Here is a 14,307-nt window from a genome sequence, read left to right as displayed (position 1 = left end):
ATGTCGCCTTGTCAAGCATTTCCAGTTGGCCTCTATTACCAGTTCAAGATGATTTATTTTAATTTGTATAAAACAGTTGGAACCATCAGATACAATAAGCATTGTAAACATAATGATCTTATGCCAAAATACTTAAATGTAAACATCAAAAACAGTTTGAAAGCAGCAAAACTTGCCAGGCAGGCAGCTAAAAATGTCTGGTTGAAACACAAAATTAAATCACTATATAGAAAGAAACAGACGTTAAATGATTAATTATATGAAATTCATCTTCATCTAGCCCAACAGTTAAATAATCCGGCTATTTTTGCTTCCATTGTTGAAAAAGTCAAAAGATGCACATGCAGAGCTATAAATAAAATGCGACTAGAGCATAATACGAAAATTGAAAATATCAAATTGCACCACGCAAAAGCCCATAACAGCAAACATGTAAACACCCATTTTGTGTTCTAGGGTGGTTAATTTTACCGATATAACACTAAATGAAAACGAAAAACAGCTCTTAGGAAAATATCTAAAACACAGTGTTGACTCACCAGCAAATGAACAACAGATACAAGATCTCAATATAAAATCTGAATATATTCTCACTATAGAAGAAATAAATAAAAACAGTAATGTAAACACAGGGCTAACAAGGGAGTTAATAAAAACAAGATATTAAAAACATAGCAAAAAAACTGCAAACAGAAAATGTCATTATAACAAAATTTGACAAAGGTAATAGTGTTGTCTTAATGAAAACAAAAGAATACATGGAAAAACAGAAGAATACATTAGCAAAAACAACATAAAGAAGTTAAAATAAAACCCAACTAACAGATTTCAAACACATATTAAAAACACATTCAAAAACATAGAGTATACATTTACAGACAAAGAGAAACGGAGACTTAAAAACACCCTCAAGCCCACAACATGAGATGTCAACCAAAGGTCCATACAGAAAATTATTCAGTCCGTCCAATAGCAAATTTCAGAGTAGTTCCTACTACATACCTACTATAAATAATTTAAAAAAACAGTGCCACAGCTCACCCACTATTATAAACTAGAAAATGATAGAACAGTCAGAAATACCTCTCAACTGGTAGAACATATAATAGACACTAAAATCCCTGACACAGCAACATTGCTCTACTTTGACGTAGAAAGTACAGCTACAGTACAGTACAGTACAGTAATGAAACTATAAAAATAATCGAAGAAAACCTGAAAACACACAACCAGCTACCCCATGAACACACAAATTAAACTATAAAATTGTTACAGTTAATAACGCAACAAAATTATTTTTAATTCAATCAAGAACACTACATACAAGAAGAACGCTTACCCATGGGGGTCTGTGAGAATGAGTGTGCCACTGGAGGCACTGGCAATCATGGGGATTTTCTCACAATGAGCCAATCACCATCTCAGTCAATGTCTGCTAAATGTAAATACAATGAGGGTAAAGATTCCAAGACTCTCCTAGCTGCACCTCAGCTCCTCATGGTATCGTGTACTGAAGGAGGTCGGTCCTTTGCTAATCGTAATCCATTTAGTATTGGGAAAGGTGTTTATGCAATTGCCAGCCCTGTGAAAATTCTGCTATTGTTTACGTAATGTCGCTTTGCTTTTGGAGACAACTTGTGATTCTCAAGCCCGTCACAGCTATCCTGTTTGTGGTGAGGACTGTCAAACATTGAATTCTTCGCATGGTGTTATTTACACTAGGCTGCTCGATGGTCTGACTGAGGAAGAAATCCAAACTTACCTCTCCAATCAGGGTGTCACTGCAGCCCAGCAGGTAATGAAAAAGGTTGATACAAACGTACCTACATGCACTCTTTCCTCGCGTTTGAGAGACTAGTGCTTCCATCAAAAATCAAAGCAGGCTTTGAAATCATCGCGGTTCAACCGTACATTCCAAACCTGATGCACTGCCACCTGTTCAGCCATACAACCACACTTGAATGTCCTGTGAAAACACAGCCAAATATGTTACTTTTGGTAAGGATACTCATGAGTGCGATTGCCTGCCTCCTTCCCCCCCAGCTGTATCAGTTGCAATGACGACCTTGCAGCCCCATCCAGAGACCTGTGTATCTCAATGAACGAGCTGTCCAGAAGATACAGATGAAGTAAAAATTGTCTTACCCTGTTGCTCGCAAGTTATTGGCTAGTCAGAAGCCCTGCATTTTAACATCTGGCACTTACAGTACTATTCTAGCTGCATCTCGTTCCATGAAGGATATGGCCATGCAGACTTGCGACCTGAAATTCAGCTCTGGGATTTTAAATTTCCCCAGTGTTACAGTAGCATCCCCACCTCCTTCTCCTCCAGCTGTGCAACAGGCCAGGAAATCTTTGTGTCCAGTGCCAAAATCAGGTGCTACACAACCAACAGGCCGGAAAGAACAGAAGGGATACTCCCGTGAAGACTTTTTACATTCCTCCAGCCAGCAGACATCCGAGTCTTCATCTGCCAACCGCAAAGGCCCCAAGAAATCAAATGAAGACAAACTGTCCTCTCCTCTTTGACTCAGAGATCCTCTTCAATGGTGTTGCTGCGTGATACACAGCCGACCTCCATTTCGCCAGTGCACACCACCAACCGTTTTTCTGATCTGGAATTTGCAGGCCGACCCAATGAGACTGCCGACGTCTCTCTAGAGCTCATGGACCATGATCTGCACCCTGTAGCAATGAGTCTTTGAAGACTGACACTCGGCAGCCGCCAAGGTCACAACCCTTCATTTTTTCCATCCTGCCCATTCTCCGTCATGACACTCCTCCAAAGGAATGTTCACAGCATTAAATCCAACAAGCAGGAATTATGGCTGCCCTTGGCATTGCAGTGCCCACTTGTTTTCTGCCTCCGGGAAAAAAAAAATTACGTCCTCATGTCCACTTTGACCTCTTGCTGTTCTTTCCGATCCATTTTGACCTTACCCTTGAGGACAGCATTCCATCTCGAGGAGTCATGCTGTTATTCCTGGATGATTTTCATGGTAAAACCATCTGACTGAACACCTGCTGCAAGCTGTTGCAGTCCGCATTTTTCTTCCTCACTTCATCTTTTCTCTTTGTACCATCTGCGGCCCCCCATCATTCAGTGTCAGCAGGGCAGACTTCCTCCAGCTTATTGGGCAACTCCCACACTCCATTTTGCTGCTCAGTAACTTTAATGAACACCATCACCATTGGGGCTCTTCCAGATCCTGTTTGAAAGGTGCCCTCTTGACTGACCTTCTCAATCATGTCAACCTCATATACCTTGATGCTGGAGCAGCCATGTTCCATTCAGGAACCATGCACATTCTTTGGGATAGCAATATAGCTACCAGAATTTCATTTACTTGTTCTTTTAACAGTTCTACTCCGACAGCTCTCTGGGACCAAGGTCCACTCCCCAATACCCCGCGTGATCATAGCAGAGGATTCCATTTTGGACCCCATTGTTATCTCCAACACCTTTGGCCATTATTTTGTGGAGATTTCGAGCTCCACCCACTATTACCCTGCCTTCCTCCATTGGAAATGAGTAGAGGAGGCTCAGGTGGTACCCTTCTCCTCTCAGAATCGTGAATGCTACCATGCTGCCTTTACTATGAGGGAGCCAGATCATGTTCTCACATTACCCTAATCTTCCACCTCAGGGCCAGCTGATATTCACTTTCAGATGTTGCAGCACCTTTCTCTGGCAGAAAAGCACTTTCTCCTTCATATGTAGAGTTGCATCTGGGCAGATGGCACGTTTCCCACATGCCGGCATGAAGCCACTGTTGTACGCATACCTAAGCACGATAAGGACAAACACCTTCCTTCTAGCTACTGCCACATTTCTCTCACCAGCTTTGTTTGCAAGATGATAGAATGTATGATTCATGCCCCTGTCTGGTATGATGGCTCGAGCCTCGCACCTTACTAACCACTGTTCAATGAGGATTTTGAGTGCACCATTCTTCAGTTGCCAATCTTATAACTTTGTCAACTCAAGTTATGAATGGTTTTCTGCAGAAATACCAGACTGTGACCATGTTTTTTTTATTTGGAGAAAGCCTGTGACACGTGCTGGAGGACTGTTATCCTACCTAGTCTCTACACATGGGGCTTCCGAGGCCACCTGAGAGTTTTCAAAGTATGTGTGGGTTTTACTTTGTCAGACAGCTTTATCCAGGAAAAGTTGCCTCAGGGCTCCATCCTGAGCATAGTTATCTTTGCTATAGCTATTAACCCTATTAGGGCCTGCGTCCCACCAGACATCTCTCACTCCCTTTGTGTTGACGGTTTTGCAATCTATTGCACATCGACAATGGCTTCCCCCTTCCCCGCTGTTTGTATGAATTTCTGGCATGAAGTGGGTTTCTCTTCCACTGTCTTTGCATCTTGGGCTTGTTGCTCTTCCATTCACCGAAATTACAAAATTCTTGGGGCTCATGGTTGATGGAAAACTTTGTAGGTCCTCGTCTTACCTGGCTGCCCGCTGTACTTGGTCCCTGAGTGCCCTTGTGTCCGAAGCAGTACTTCCTGGGGAGCGGGTAGGATCACCCTTCTCAGTTTGTACTGATCCCTTGTCAGTTCGAAACTTGAGTGTGTGTTTCGTTTATGAATCTGCACATCTGTTCATCTTATGCCATGTAATAAAATCCACCATCATGGAATCCGTTTGGCCACTGGCACCTTTTGCAGTAGGCCAGTTGAGAGTCTCTTTGCAGAAGCTGTCGAACTACAATTGTCATACCGATGTGATGCTCCCCTCAGTGGACATGCATGCCTTTTGTCTGGCGTGCCCAGCCACACATCCAATGCCTCCTTCTTAGAGCACGTCCCTTTTCTATTACCTCCTGGAGTTCATTTTCAGCAAGTGCTGCAATAGTTTAACTTCACGCTATCTGCCACATTCCCGATGGGTGTGACACTTTCACTACCTTGTCTTCATGTGGCCACCTGTATTAACCTTGAACTTCATTCGCTTCTTAAGGCAAATACTCTAGATTTGCTCTGTTGCTGTAAGTTTCTCAACCATCGCACGGAATTTAGCAATAGTACCTTTGTGTACACTGAGGACTCTCGGACTGACCATGGCATCGTGTGCACCTTTGTCATAGGCACCAGCGATCTTCGATATCGGCTTTCAAAATATTTCTCAGTATTTACAGCAGAGCTCTTAAGCCCTGTATCAGGCCATGCACTGCATCCAGCGACACAGGCTTTTCAATTGTTTTTTCTGCTCCAATCTTTCAATGCCCTTCAGAGCCTCTGTGTGCTGTACACAGTCCATGTATGCTGTACACAGTCCATCCCTTAGTGCAACGGGTCCAAGGAAGCTTCCACTTGCTCGCTCTTCAGGGAGCTACTATGATTTTTATGTCGGTCCCTGGTTACACCAGTCTGATGGGAAACGAGACTGCTGGTGCTGCTGCCAAGGCTGCAGTCCTCCTACTGCAGCCTGCTAGTTCTTCCGTTCCTTCCGGTAATCTCTTTGTCATCATCTGTCTGCAAGTGGTGTACCTTTGGTATCAATGCTGGTCTCCCCTTCATGGGAACAAGCTCCAAAGCATTAAACCTCTCCTAGCAGCTTGGCTGACCTCCTCTCAGCCCTCTCGGCACAGGGAGACATTTTAGCTAGGTTGCATTTGGGTGCTGTTGTTTTATCCATCACCATTTGTTAAGTGTTGGTGCCCCACCAATTTTGTTGTGCATTGTCATCAGCCTTTGACAGTTCACTATTTCCTAATGGAATGCCCTTCTTTAATCACTTACATTCTACTGTATGTTTGCCATCATGAATTATTGGCTGCTTTAGCAAACAACGCACAGGTTGTCGACCACGTTTTACTTCCTATTCACTGTACAGGATGGTGAAGGACATTTAATCTTTAGTTCCGGACATTCTTTGTCTCTATGGTGTATTTTGTTCACGTTTCTCCAAGAGGAAATCCTTGTTCTTAGTTCTCTATCCTTCCATCGATTGGGCTTATCATGTAGTCAGTTTTATATGACCTAACATAAAGTGGCTCCCCTCTATTATATAAGTGGTTTCCCTCTATTATATCTAACATAAAGTGGAGTTTTCAAGGTCTAAGTAAACACTTTGTGGAGGTGCGATAAGGCTTATGAGAAAACTCCAATAAGTACACAAGTCTGTAAGAGATACAAGATGACCCATAGAACACAAACCTGAAAAAATGAATAGCGAGACAGAAATTTGGAAGAGAAGAAAGATACTAGTGATGAGAGAAGTGATAAGAAAGAGGGATTGAACTCAAAACTGTCTTGCATAAGAAGAAATGAAGTGTGCTTTTCTGTACAAAGTGCTTGTTGGTAGTGGACTAACAGGATGAAAAAAGTGAACTAATTCACTAAGCTAAAAGTAAGTTTTAGCTAAATGTGATAAATAGAGCCTGAATTTCCGTGCAAGTGCTTGTTGCATGCGTGAGAATTCCAGGATGGGATATCAGCAATATAAGGTGATGTAAATAGATATTTTGGAGATTTAATTGATATTGAAGTTGAGCCTTTATGGACTGTGTGGTAACAACCAATTTCTATTTAGTGTCTAGGTCTTGTTCTTTTTCCAGCTTTGACTTCTTGCCGATATCTTCTGAGCCCATCAAGAAGTACCTGTTAATGCTCTTCGGACGAAGGTCCTCTCCGTCGTTTGGATGTTGATGCCATTTTAAAACCTTGGTAGTTGTTCACCAATCTTCTAAATTTGTTCCTGTCAGGAATTTCTTTCTCTGAGATGCCAATCTGCCTAAGATCTTTTTCACATTCTTCGATCCATCTCGGCCTTGTTTTCTTAGATTGGATGAAACTCCATATTGTTTTTGTTAGTTGATCACCATACATCCTCATGAGATGACCGTAAAATAACAATCATCTCTTCTTAATGGTTGCTGTTGTGGGCTCTGTCTTGCTCTACAAGTCCCCATTTTCTCTCATTCGCCATTGTCCATCAACCCGTCTGTTACCTATGATTTTCCTAAATATCCTACACTTTCGCTTTTCCAGCCACTCAGCTTGACCTTGTCTATTCATGGTAAGTTTCAGATGCGTATAAGCCCTCAGGTTTTACAACTGTATTATAATGTTGGAACTTGGCCCCTATACTCATAGACTTTTTGTTATAGGTATTCTTTGTCAATTCGTATTTATAATACCTACAACGTCTTTTTCTGGTCTCATTGCAAATGCTGGACTAACTTGTGTAGCATCACTTTGTTGTCTGTCTGTCCAACTGTTACGAACCCTTTTTCTGTGGAATTGAATACTAAGGTGAATGGTCCCTTGGCATTGTAAAAAATTTAAGCTTTTAAGTCACTACAGTCAAAAGATATGGTGATTTATGTTGCATGTTTTGATACTCGCAAACTCACTCACTAAAATCTGTGGGATACTTACTGTTGATCTAGAATCATGAATTTTGGCAAGAAGCAAGGTTTCGCAGTACAGGTATATCATACGGAAGTCTTGGAATTCCCGGGATCTATATCTTGCCAATATCAATATCAATAACAGGCAAAAATTGTCAAGATTCTTGATTCCCGAGATGGTTGAACTATCTGCTTACGTAACTAAGTTAGTACGGTAACCTCAGTCCTACTTGCACTTGGCCAGTTTTTTTGTGCCAAAAATACATGAGTAATTTCATGAATTTTGTTACAATCTGTAAACTTCGTAGTGATCTCAAGCGCCCTAATTTGACTTGTTAAATGTGTGTAGAAGTCAGTATATTTCATGGTGATAAATTTAAGTACAAAATATTCTAATGTTGTTCACGGATGCTGTCACATGTATGATGAAGGCCAGGAAAACATTTAAAATGCATATTTTATGCTAACCTAAAATGTGTTACATCCTTAGCCCACGCTTTAAATCGTGTATTTGAAGCAGTATGTCGAAAATATGATGATGTGATTCTGCTGATGTCCTTCACAAACAAAGTAAACTGAGACACAAAATACAAGGGTATGATGTAATGATTGCTGTAACTAAGTCTTATGCAGACTTTCTTTCCTATTCAAGATATTCTTGGAAAAACCTGTCCCTGTGGCCGCATTTAGAGATATACTGCCAGTTTTAGCTTTTTGATGCATTTAGGATAAATACTGCCATCTTTTACTGCAAAAAATAACCTTAGGACGGGCCCATACGTTTCCAAGCTGTTTCATCTACACCCCAGAAATTTGCTCTGAAACATTACACATCCTCCATACAGTCCCGACCTCTCCCTGTGCGATTTCCATATTTTTAGAGCCCTGAAGAAAGTCGTTGGTAGCCACTGATTTGCTTTGGACAGGAAGAGGTGCACACCTGTGTAAAATCATGGTAGGCAACCACAAACATTTTTCTATGAAGGCATTGACAGTCTTGTCTCACAATGGGGTAAATGTATTGGCAGTTATGGCAATTATTTTGAAACAATAAACAGTTACTTACTTTTTTCTATTTGTCTTGTTTTAATTTTACTGCCTCTTATACAATTAAAAACTTCTGTTTGATAAATGCGTGAGCGTAAATCAAGAAAATTTGGAGAAATTGGATGCTGTGTACTGTTTTAGAAGAAAATATAAATAAATAATGCACTGAAGTTTGATACTGCATATTTTATTGTTTTGCAGCCTCATTATGTATGCTTAATGCCATGATATTATATGAATGCATGCATCTTTTAAAACTTGATAGGGCATGAAGATCCAGGCTCTAGTGATTACATATAACTTATTATGTTGTAATAAATTTGTCATCATATTGAAGATGGTTATAAAATTTAAAATTATAAGTTAGCTGTCCTTAACCTGAAAAAGCTAATTTGAACATCACATTGCTTCATTAGGCACGGTCTTGTTATATTTCCTTTATGTCTCCCTCACCTTTGAATGGACTTCACACACACACACACACACACACACACACACACACACACACACACACACACACACATATATATACACGGCACCCGTTGTGTCTGGGCACTGAGACCCCACTGTACCAATCATTTCCAGAATTGAAAGAGGTTATAAGTGGCAGAAAAAAATCCTAGCCTGACTGTGAATTCAACCCCAAACTTATTGATTTGCGATCTGACACTTATCCACCACAACATACTTTCAACAGCATATGTGAATAAATAAATAAAAAATATAACTGAGATCTGTAGATTAATAATTATCATAAAGAGAAAATGCTGGATGTCTAGTTGACCAAAGTAGAACTCGTTGATGGCAATTAATGATCTATTTTTCAGGAGCCACTCCACTGTTCAACACTTCATCATACAGGTATGCGTTTATTTATACTTCCAATATTGGGTTGAACAATACTGTCCTCAATCAAACAAAACAAGTACCTGTGTTGATTGTGATCTGATGCTTCACTGTGAGAAGAATACCCACCACTACCGTGATTCTTTGTTTTCTTGTGTGCATTTTTATAACATGGCTTATTTGGGTGACTTCGTATAGTTCCCATATTTCCATTTACATTTTTTTTAAGCTGTTGAGGCTACTTGACTGATCCAACCGCAAAAAAATAATCATTCACTTTGGTTGAAAATCCAAGTTGTGGTCATGCATGATATTTGTTTCTTTTGACAGGTTCGAACGAGATCAGTGGGTGAACTTGTGCAGTTCTACTACCTTTGGAAGAAAACTGAGCGCCATGACATATTTGCCAACAAGGCTCGGTTGGAGAAGAAAAAATACACACTACATCCTGGCATCACTGACTACATGGATCGCTTTTTGGAAGAGCAGGAGGGACACCGTGACCGTAGCTCGTCACCAAACATTAATTGTTTAATTTACGGTGATCCCAAACGTCGTGGTAGTGGGGGTACTGGTGCCAGTAGCGCTACAGATGGCCAGACGGACAGTGCAGGACAGGACAGTACTGGCCAAACTTCTGTCACAGCTGGAATTGCAGTGGAAAGCAGTGGTCTTGCTGGAGAGACTGGTGCGCGACAGGACACGACAGTAGCATAAAAAAGAAAAGGATCTTGTAATTATATTTCACAATCATAGACTAACGAAACTGTATCATCATTGCACTGTTGTCCCTCCAGTGCACTTTGGTTCCTCAGTTCACAGGAAACTGTATTTAACTTATGAAGTTTTACATCTTCAAGGTATTTCGCGTTTCACCAGCATTTGCGTGACGTTTCTTTGAACTCGAAAAACTTATGATGGTGGTCTATTACTTTGTGTTGTAGTCTTTTTAATGGACCTGTCACTGGCACAGGCCAGCATCAGAGAACTTTCTCAGTCCTTTCATCTTTAATTGCTTAATTTCCTCCTCCACATTGAGACAATGAAATTGGTTCAATAGATTGACATGGGTGATAAATTAGTCAACTAAAGCATTATATATAATTGGCTTGCATATAAAAAGCAATGATCTTGAGTGCTTTACCAATTCCCAGGTTCTGTAGTTTCATATTTTGTTCTTGTTCCTGAAATGTGTGAAATTCTGGAAATATATATATTTTGCTTTTTATATGCTGTGAACTTGTGCTAACATGTAATTTGAAATTCTTAGGTTTCTTAAAAATAAATATGTAAACACATCTTGTACTCTGTGTGTGTGTGTGTGTGTGTGTGTGTGAGTGAGTGAGTGAGAGAGAGATAACTTTTTAAAGTTATAAACAATGCCAGTAGTGTTGTATATAATTGAGATGTCCTATATGGAACATGATATATGAATTTGATTGTGTATCATTCACTTGTTCCTTGCTTTATATTGTAATAGTCTTGTAGTTTCCCCTTACTAAAGCACTTGACTCTGCCCCTTCCTCCATTAAAATGTTTTGTTGGTTATACCTGTTGCTGTTTCATTGTTACTATAATGTCTGTATTTAATATGTATGTATGTATTTATTTAAAGCGTTAAGTGAGGCATCATATTATTGACATGGGTTCTAATATATAAAATTAGTTTGGGATTAGTTATTTGCTACTATTAGTTGCAAAATGCCAAACAAGCAGTAAGTATCTGGAAAGCAGAATTTTGCTTTTTCCCCCCCTATAGTATTCCCTATTAGACTGTGATAGAGATCAACTGTGCAACCATCTGACTGCCAGTCGTAGAATAGTGCTGTGCTAAAATATTATTTCCTTTTCTAGATTTTCAATTTTTTTAACTTTATGTTCTGCTGATAAGTATACATATTTTTAAAATAAAAGTTCGGTTTGTAAAATAAAAGAAACTGCATAGTTCTCTTCAGGTAACAAGAGTTTATTAGAAGGACAAAATCTGCTGCTGCTATTACTTTGGAAATGCCAGTGACAGGTTTTATGTTAGGACTGTAGAAGTTTTACCATTTAAACAATCATTTGAATTTATCCATGTATATACATAATATATTTTTATACAGTATGTTAGAGTAATACCTGTTTTAAATACATTGTAACTAATTTTAGACAAAAGAGTGTATATCGTATGGGCTGACATGCAGTTGTTATTTCCCATATAAATCATTGTGTTGCGGCAAATGCTTGGGAATCCTAAAATATTACAATTTTTACTAGGTCATGTTTAAATAGTTAGTACGTAAGTGATGGGATTTGCATTTCCTGTAGAATCCAATTTTATGTAGGTTTGATGTGATGTGAGAATGATGTGAAGAAACAGAAACATTATTTTTTATACCTGTATCCACTGGATATGGTATTTTAATAAGCTTTTTTTGCATAATTGAACTGGCAATGAAATGATATATTTTGAATTATAGTCCTCATTTGAACTCCACATCCATTATATTTTCCATTAATTTGCTGTACATTATTACACTTCATGGAAGCTTCATATGGTCTTTGAAATACATTATGAATATTTTTTACGTTTTTACTGTATGTAAGGGAAGGCATGATCAACAAAAACCACTGGAATTTTCATGAAATATCTAAATTTATAAAAAAAAATGAACTGAACTGATTGAAGAGCATTCTTTGAATAGCAAATGAAAAAAAGGTCTGTTGTTTGTTAAAATGTAGTTTGCTTTTTTTTTCCCCAGCCTTAAAACATTCTTATGTCATAAATGCAAAAGAGCAGATACACTTAAATATTAACATCATTTCTGCAAGATGAACATACAGTTTGTACAAGAAAATGTCTCTGCAATTGTCTGTTGTATTCTAATGAAATAATAGCAGAGGTACATTCCCATGCTTGGTCAGTTTTCTTCTTGTGGCAATGATGTTGCTAATTTGATTAATGCAGCCTTTGTTAACTTACCTGGAACTGAGCCAAATGGCACAGTAACTGGAATCAAATCCTCCCCGTCCAACCATCCTGATTTAGGTTTTAAGTGGTTTCTATAAATTGCCTTAAGGGCTCCTCTGAAAATGACAGGGCTAACATTCTCCACCAATCCAAGCTTATGTTTCACCTGTTGTGATGTCTTCAGGAATGGATGATTAAGCCTTAATCTTCCTTCTTCCTTTATGACTTTTACAATTAGTACTTCAGGTCAATAGGTGAAACAAGTCTTGAGAAAATAATAGAGTACAACCCAATGTACCTGTGGTTTTGCCATTTGCATAAAATGTTCTTGAAAGATACAGTTTTATTTTGTGACACAAAAAGTGAATCCCAACAGAGAAAAAAATCAAAATTTCACTCTGCGTTAGTTCGGTTGAGGCTCTTCCCTATATTCATAGTTCAGTAACTGAAGGAGGCAGTGATATTATGGAAGTTGTTAATTAAAATCCAACAGGAGACAATGCTGCATAAGAAAATTATGGTTTCACAAATACTCTATTGCTGTTTCTCAATTATTCCACAGCAACTGTTATATGCTATCCAGAATTATTTCAGAGACAGAAGCACTAATGTTTCTGCACAGGAAGTATGGGTTCAACTCAGGCAACTACTTTCCGCAGATGACTTACCTATACAGACTGATTCCATGATGGTGTTACAAATTCTAAGGGATGATAGAGCATGGTAAATGTATCAATTTGATGTTGGGGACCCTGGTCCAGATAGGACTGAGTCAAAAGTTATAAGTGAAAATCATTCTGATACCTCTGATAGCAGAATACATGTACTAGCATTGATGTTTCTAATATCTTAGGGTACATAACTTTCAGATATGGAAGCGGAGACTGAAACAAGAAAAAAAGTCTAGTAAACATAGGATCCAAAGTGCACACTTTAAGATTCTGAGGACTTGTTCATATTCACCTCTTTGAACGTCTCTTCTAGTGAACAGTGCCCATAGCTCTTAAGGTATGCATTTTAGAGCCCATGTTTACTAGATATTTTTTTCTTGTTTTGGCCCATTCTACTACCTCTGAAAGTTGCTTACCCTACAATCTTAGCAAAAACAGTACCAATACATGTATTCCACTGTCAGATCTATCAGAATGATTTTCGCTTACAATTTTAGACTCTGTCATTTCCAGACCAGGGTCCCAAACGTCAGGTTGACTGATTTCCCCTGTTGCATTGTCCCTGAAAATTTGTATCATTGTCGTGGGATCGCCCCGTATAATTACATTCTTTCTTTTATAAATATTCCATGGCATACGTTGTGCGAACAATTAAAATTTGTTTCTGTTAGTATTCATATATCATGTAATCAATTTATTAGTTCTCCTGGTCTGATCCATCAAAGTAGAAACTATTTTAATGTATTTCTTTATTTGGTTAATGTCTGTTTATGTGCTGTTATTACATTGGCAATGAGGTGTAAAATTTTAATTTATTGTCAGTTAATGCTACAATTTGTAGAATTTTTTTTCTGATTCTGGAGTCTACCAGGTAAAGAATGTGGCAGAGAGAAGTTCTAACTTTATGATTAATTTGGTAACTTTTTCAGATTTTATGAGAGTAATGGTCACATAACCCTGAAGTGTGTGTTATATAGTTTAGATTAGTCTGTATGTTTTGCAAGGGGCTAGTGGCTCTTTTGTGATTAAACAAAATAACTTCAGTTAATATGAAAGTTTCATACAAATAATAGTTTTCTTTAAAGAGACAGAAAAGCGTCCAGAAGCTAGCTTTAAATGTAATTGCGTAACATTATTATATGACCTGCGGTGGTGAAGACGGGGCCAGAGTGCAGTCACACATAATTTTACAGAAAAATTGCAGAGACAAAGATAAAATTTGTTGAGATTCAGAATTCTGCAGTTTCAGTGAAGAGTGACTTTGCAGCACAATTCTCTAGTGACAACAATGTAGGCGTAGTGCATCAGTAACTAATAAATAAGTAAAATAAAAACAGATATGAACAGTACCTAAATTACTGTGTTTCCTTCAGTCATATTTATCTGAACGTGGATTAAATACTGTTGTGCCAAAAAGTAATAT

At 38.6% G+C, this 14,307-nt stretch overlaps 1 protein-coding gene across 10 annotated transcripts in view; it reads left to right on the top strand.

Moving 5' to 3' along the window:
* LOC126266742 (mesoderm induction early response protein 1) overlaps nt 1-12,815 on the top strand; it is a 169,232-nt gene extending 156,417 nt beyond the window's left edge. For all 10 annotated transcript variants that reach the window (XM_049971235.1, XM_049971233.1, XM_049971238.1 and 7 more), the window contains one exon: nt 9,591-12,815. In XM_049971235.1, coding sequence (XP_049827192.1) covers nt 9,591-9,977 — 387 coding nt within the window. In that variant the 3' untranslated portion in view covers nt 9,978-12,815. The remainder of the gene's footprint in view (nt 1-9,590) is intronic.
* Nucleotides 12,816-14,307: the final 1,492 nt, after the last annotated feature.

Source organism: Schistocerca gregaria, chromosome 4 (assembly GCF_023897955.1).
Source record: "Schistocerca gregaria isolate iqSchGreg1 chromosome 4, iqSchGreg1.2, whole genome shotgun sequence".
NCBI classification, from domain to species: Eukaryota; Metazoa; Arthropoda; class Insecta; order Orthoptera; family Acrididae; genus Schistocerca; species Schistocerca gregaria.
This window is presented reverse-complemented; position numbering and strand designations above follow the sequence as displayed.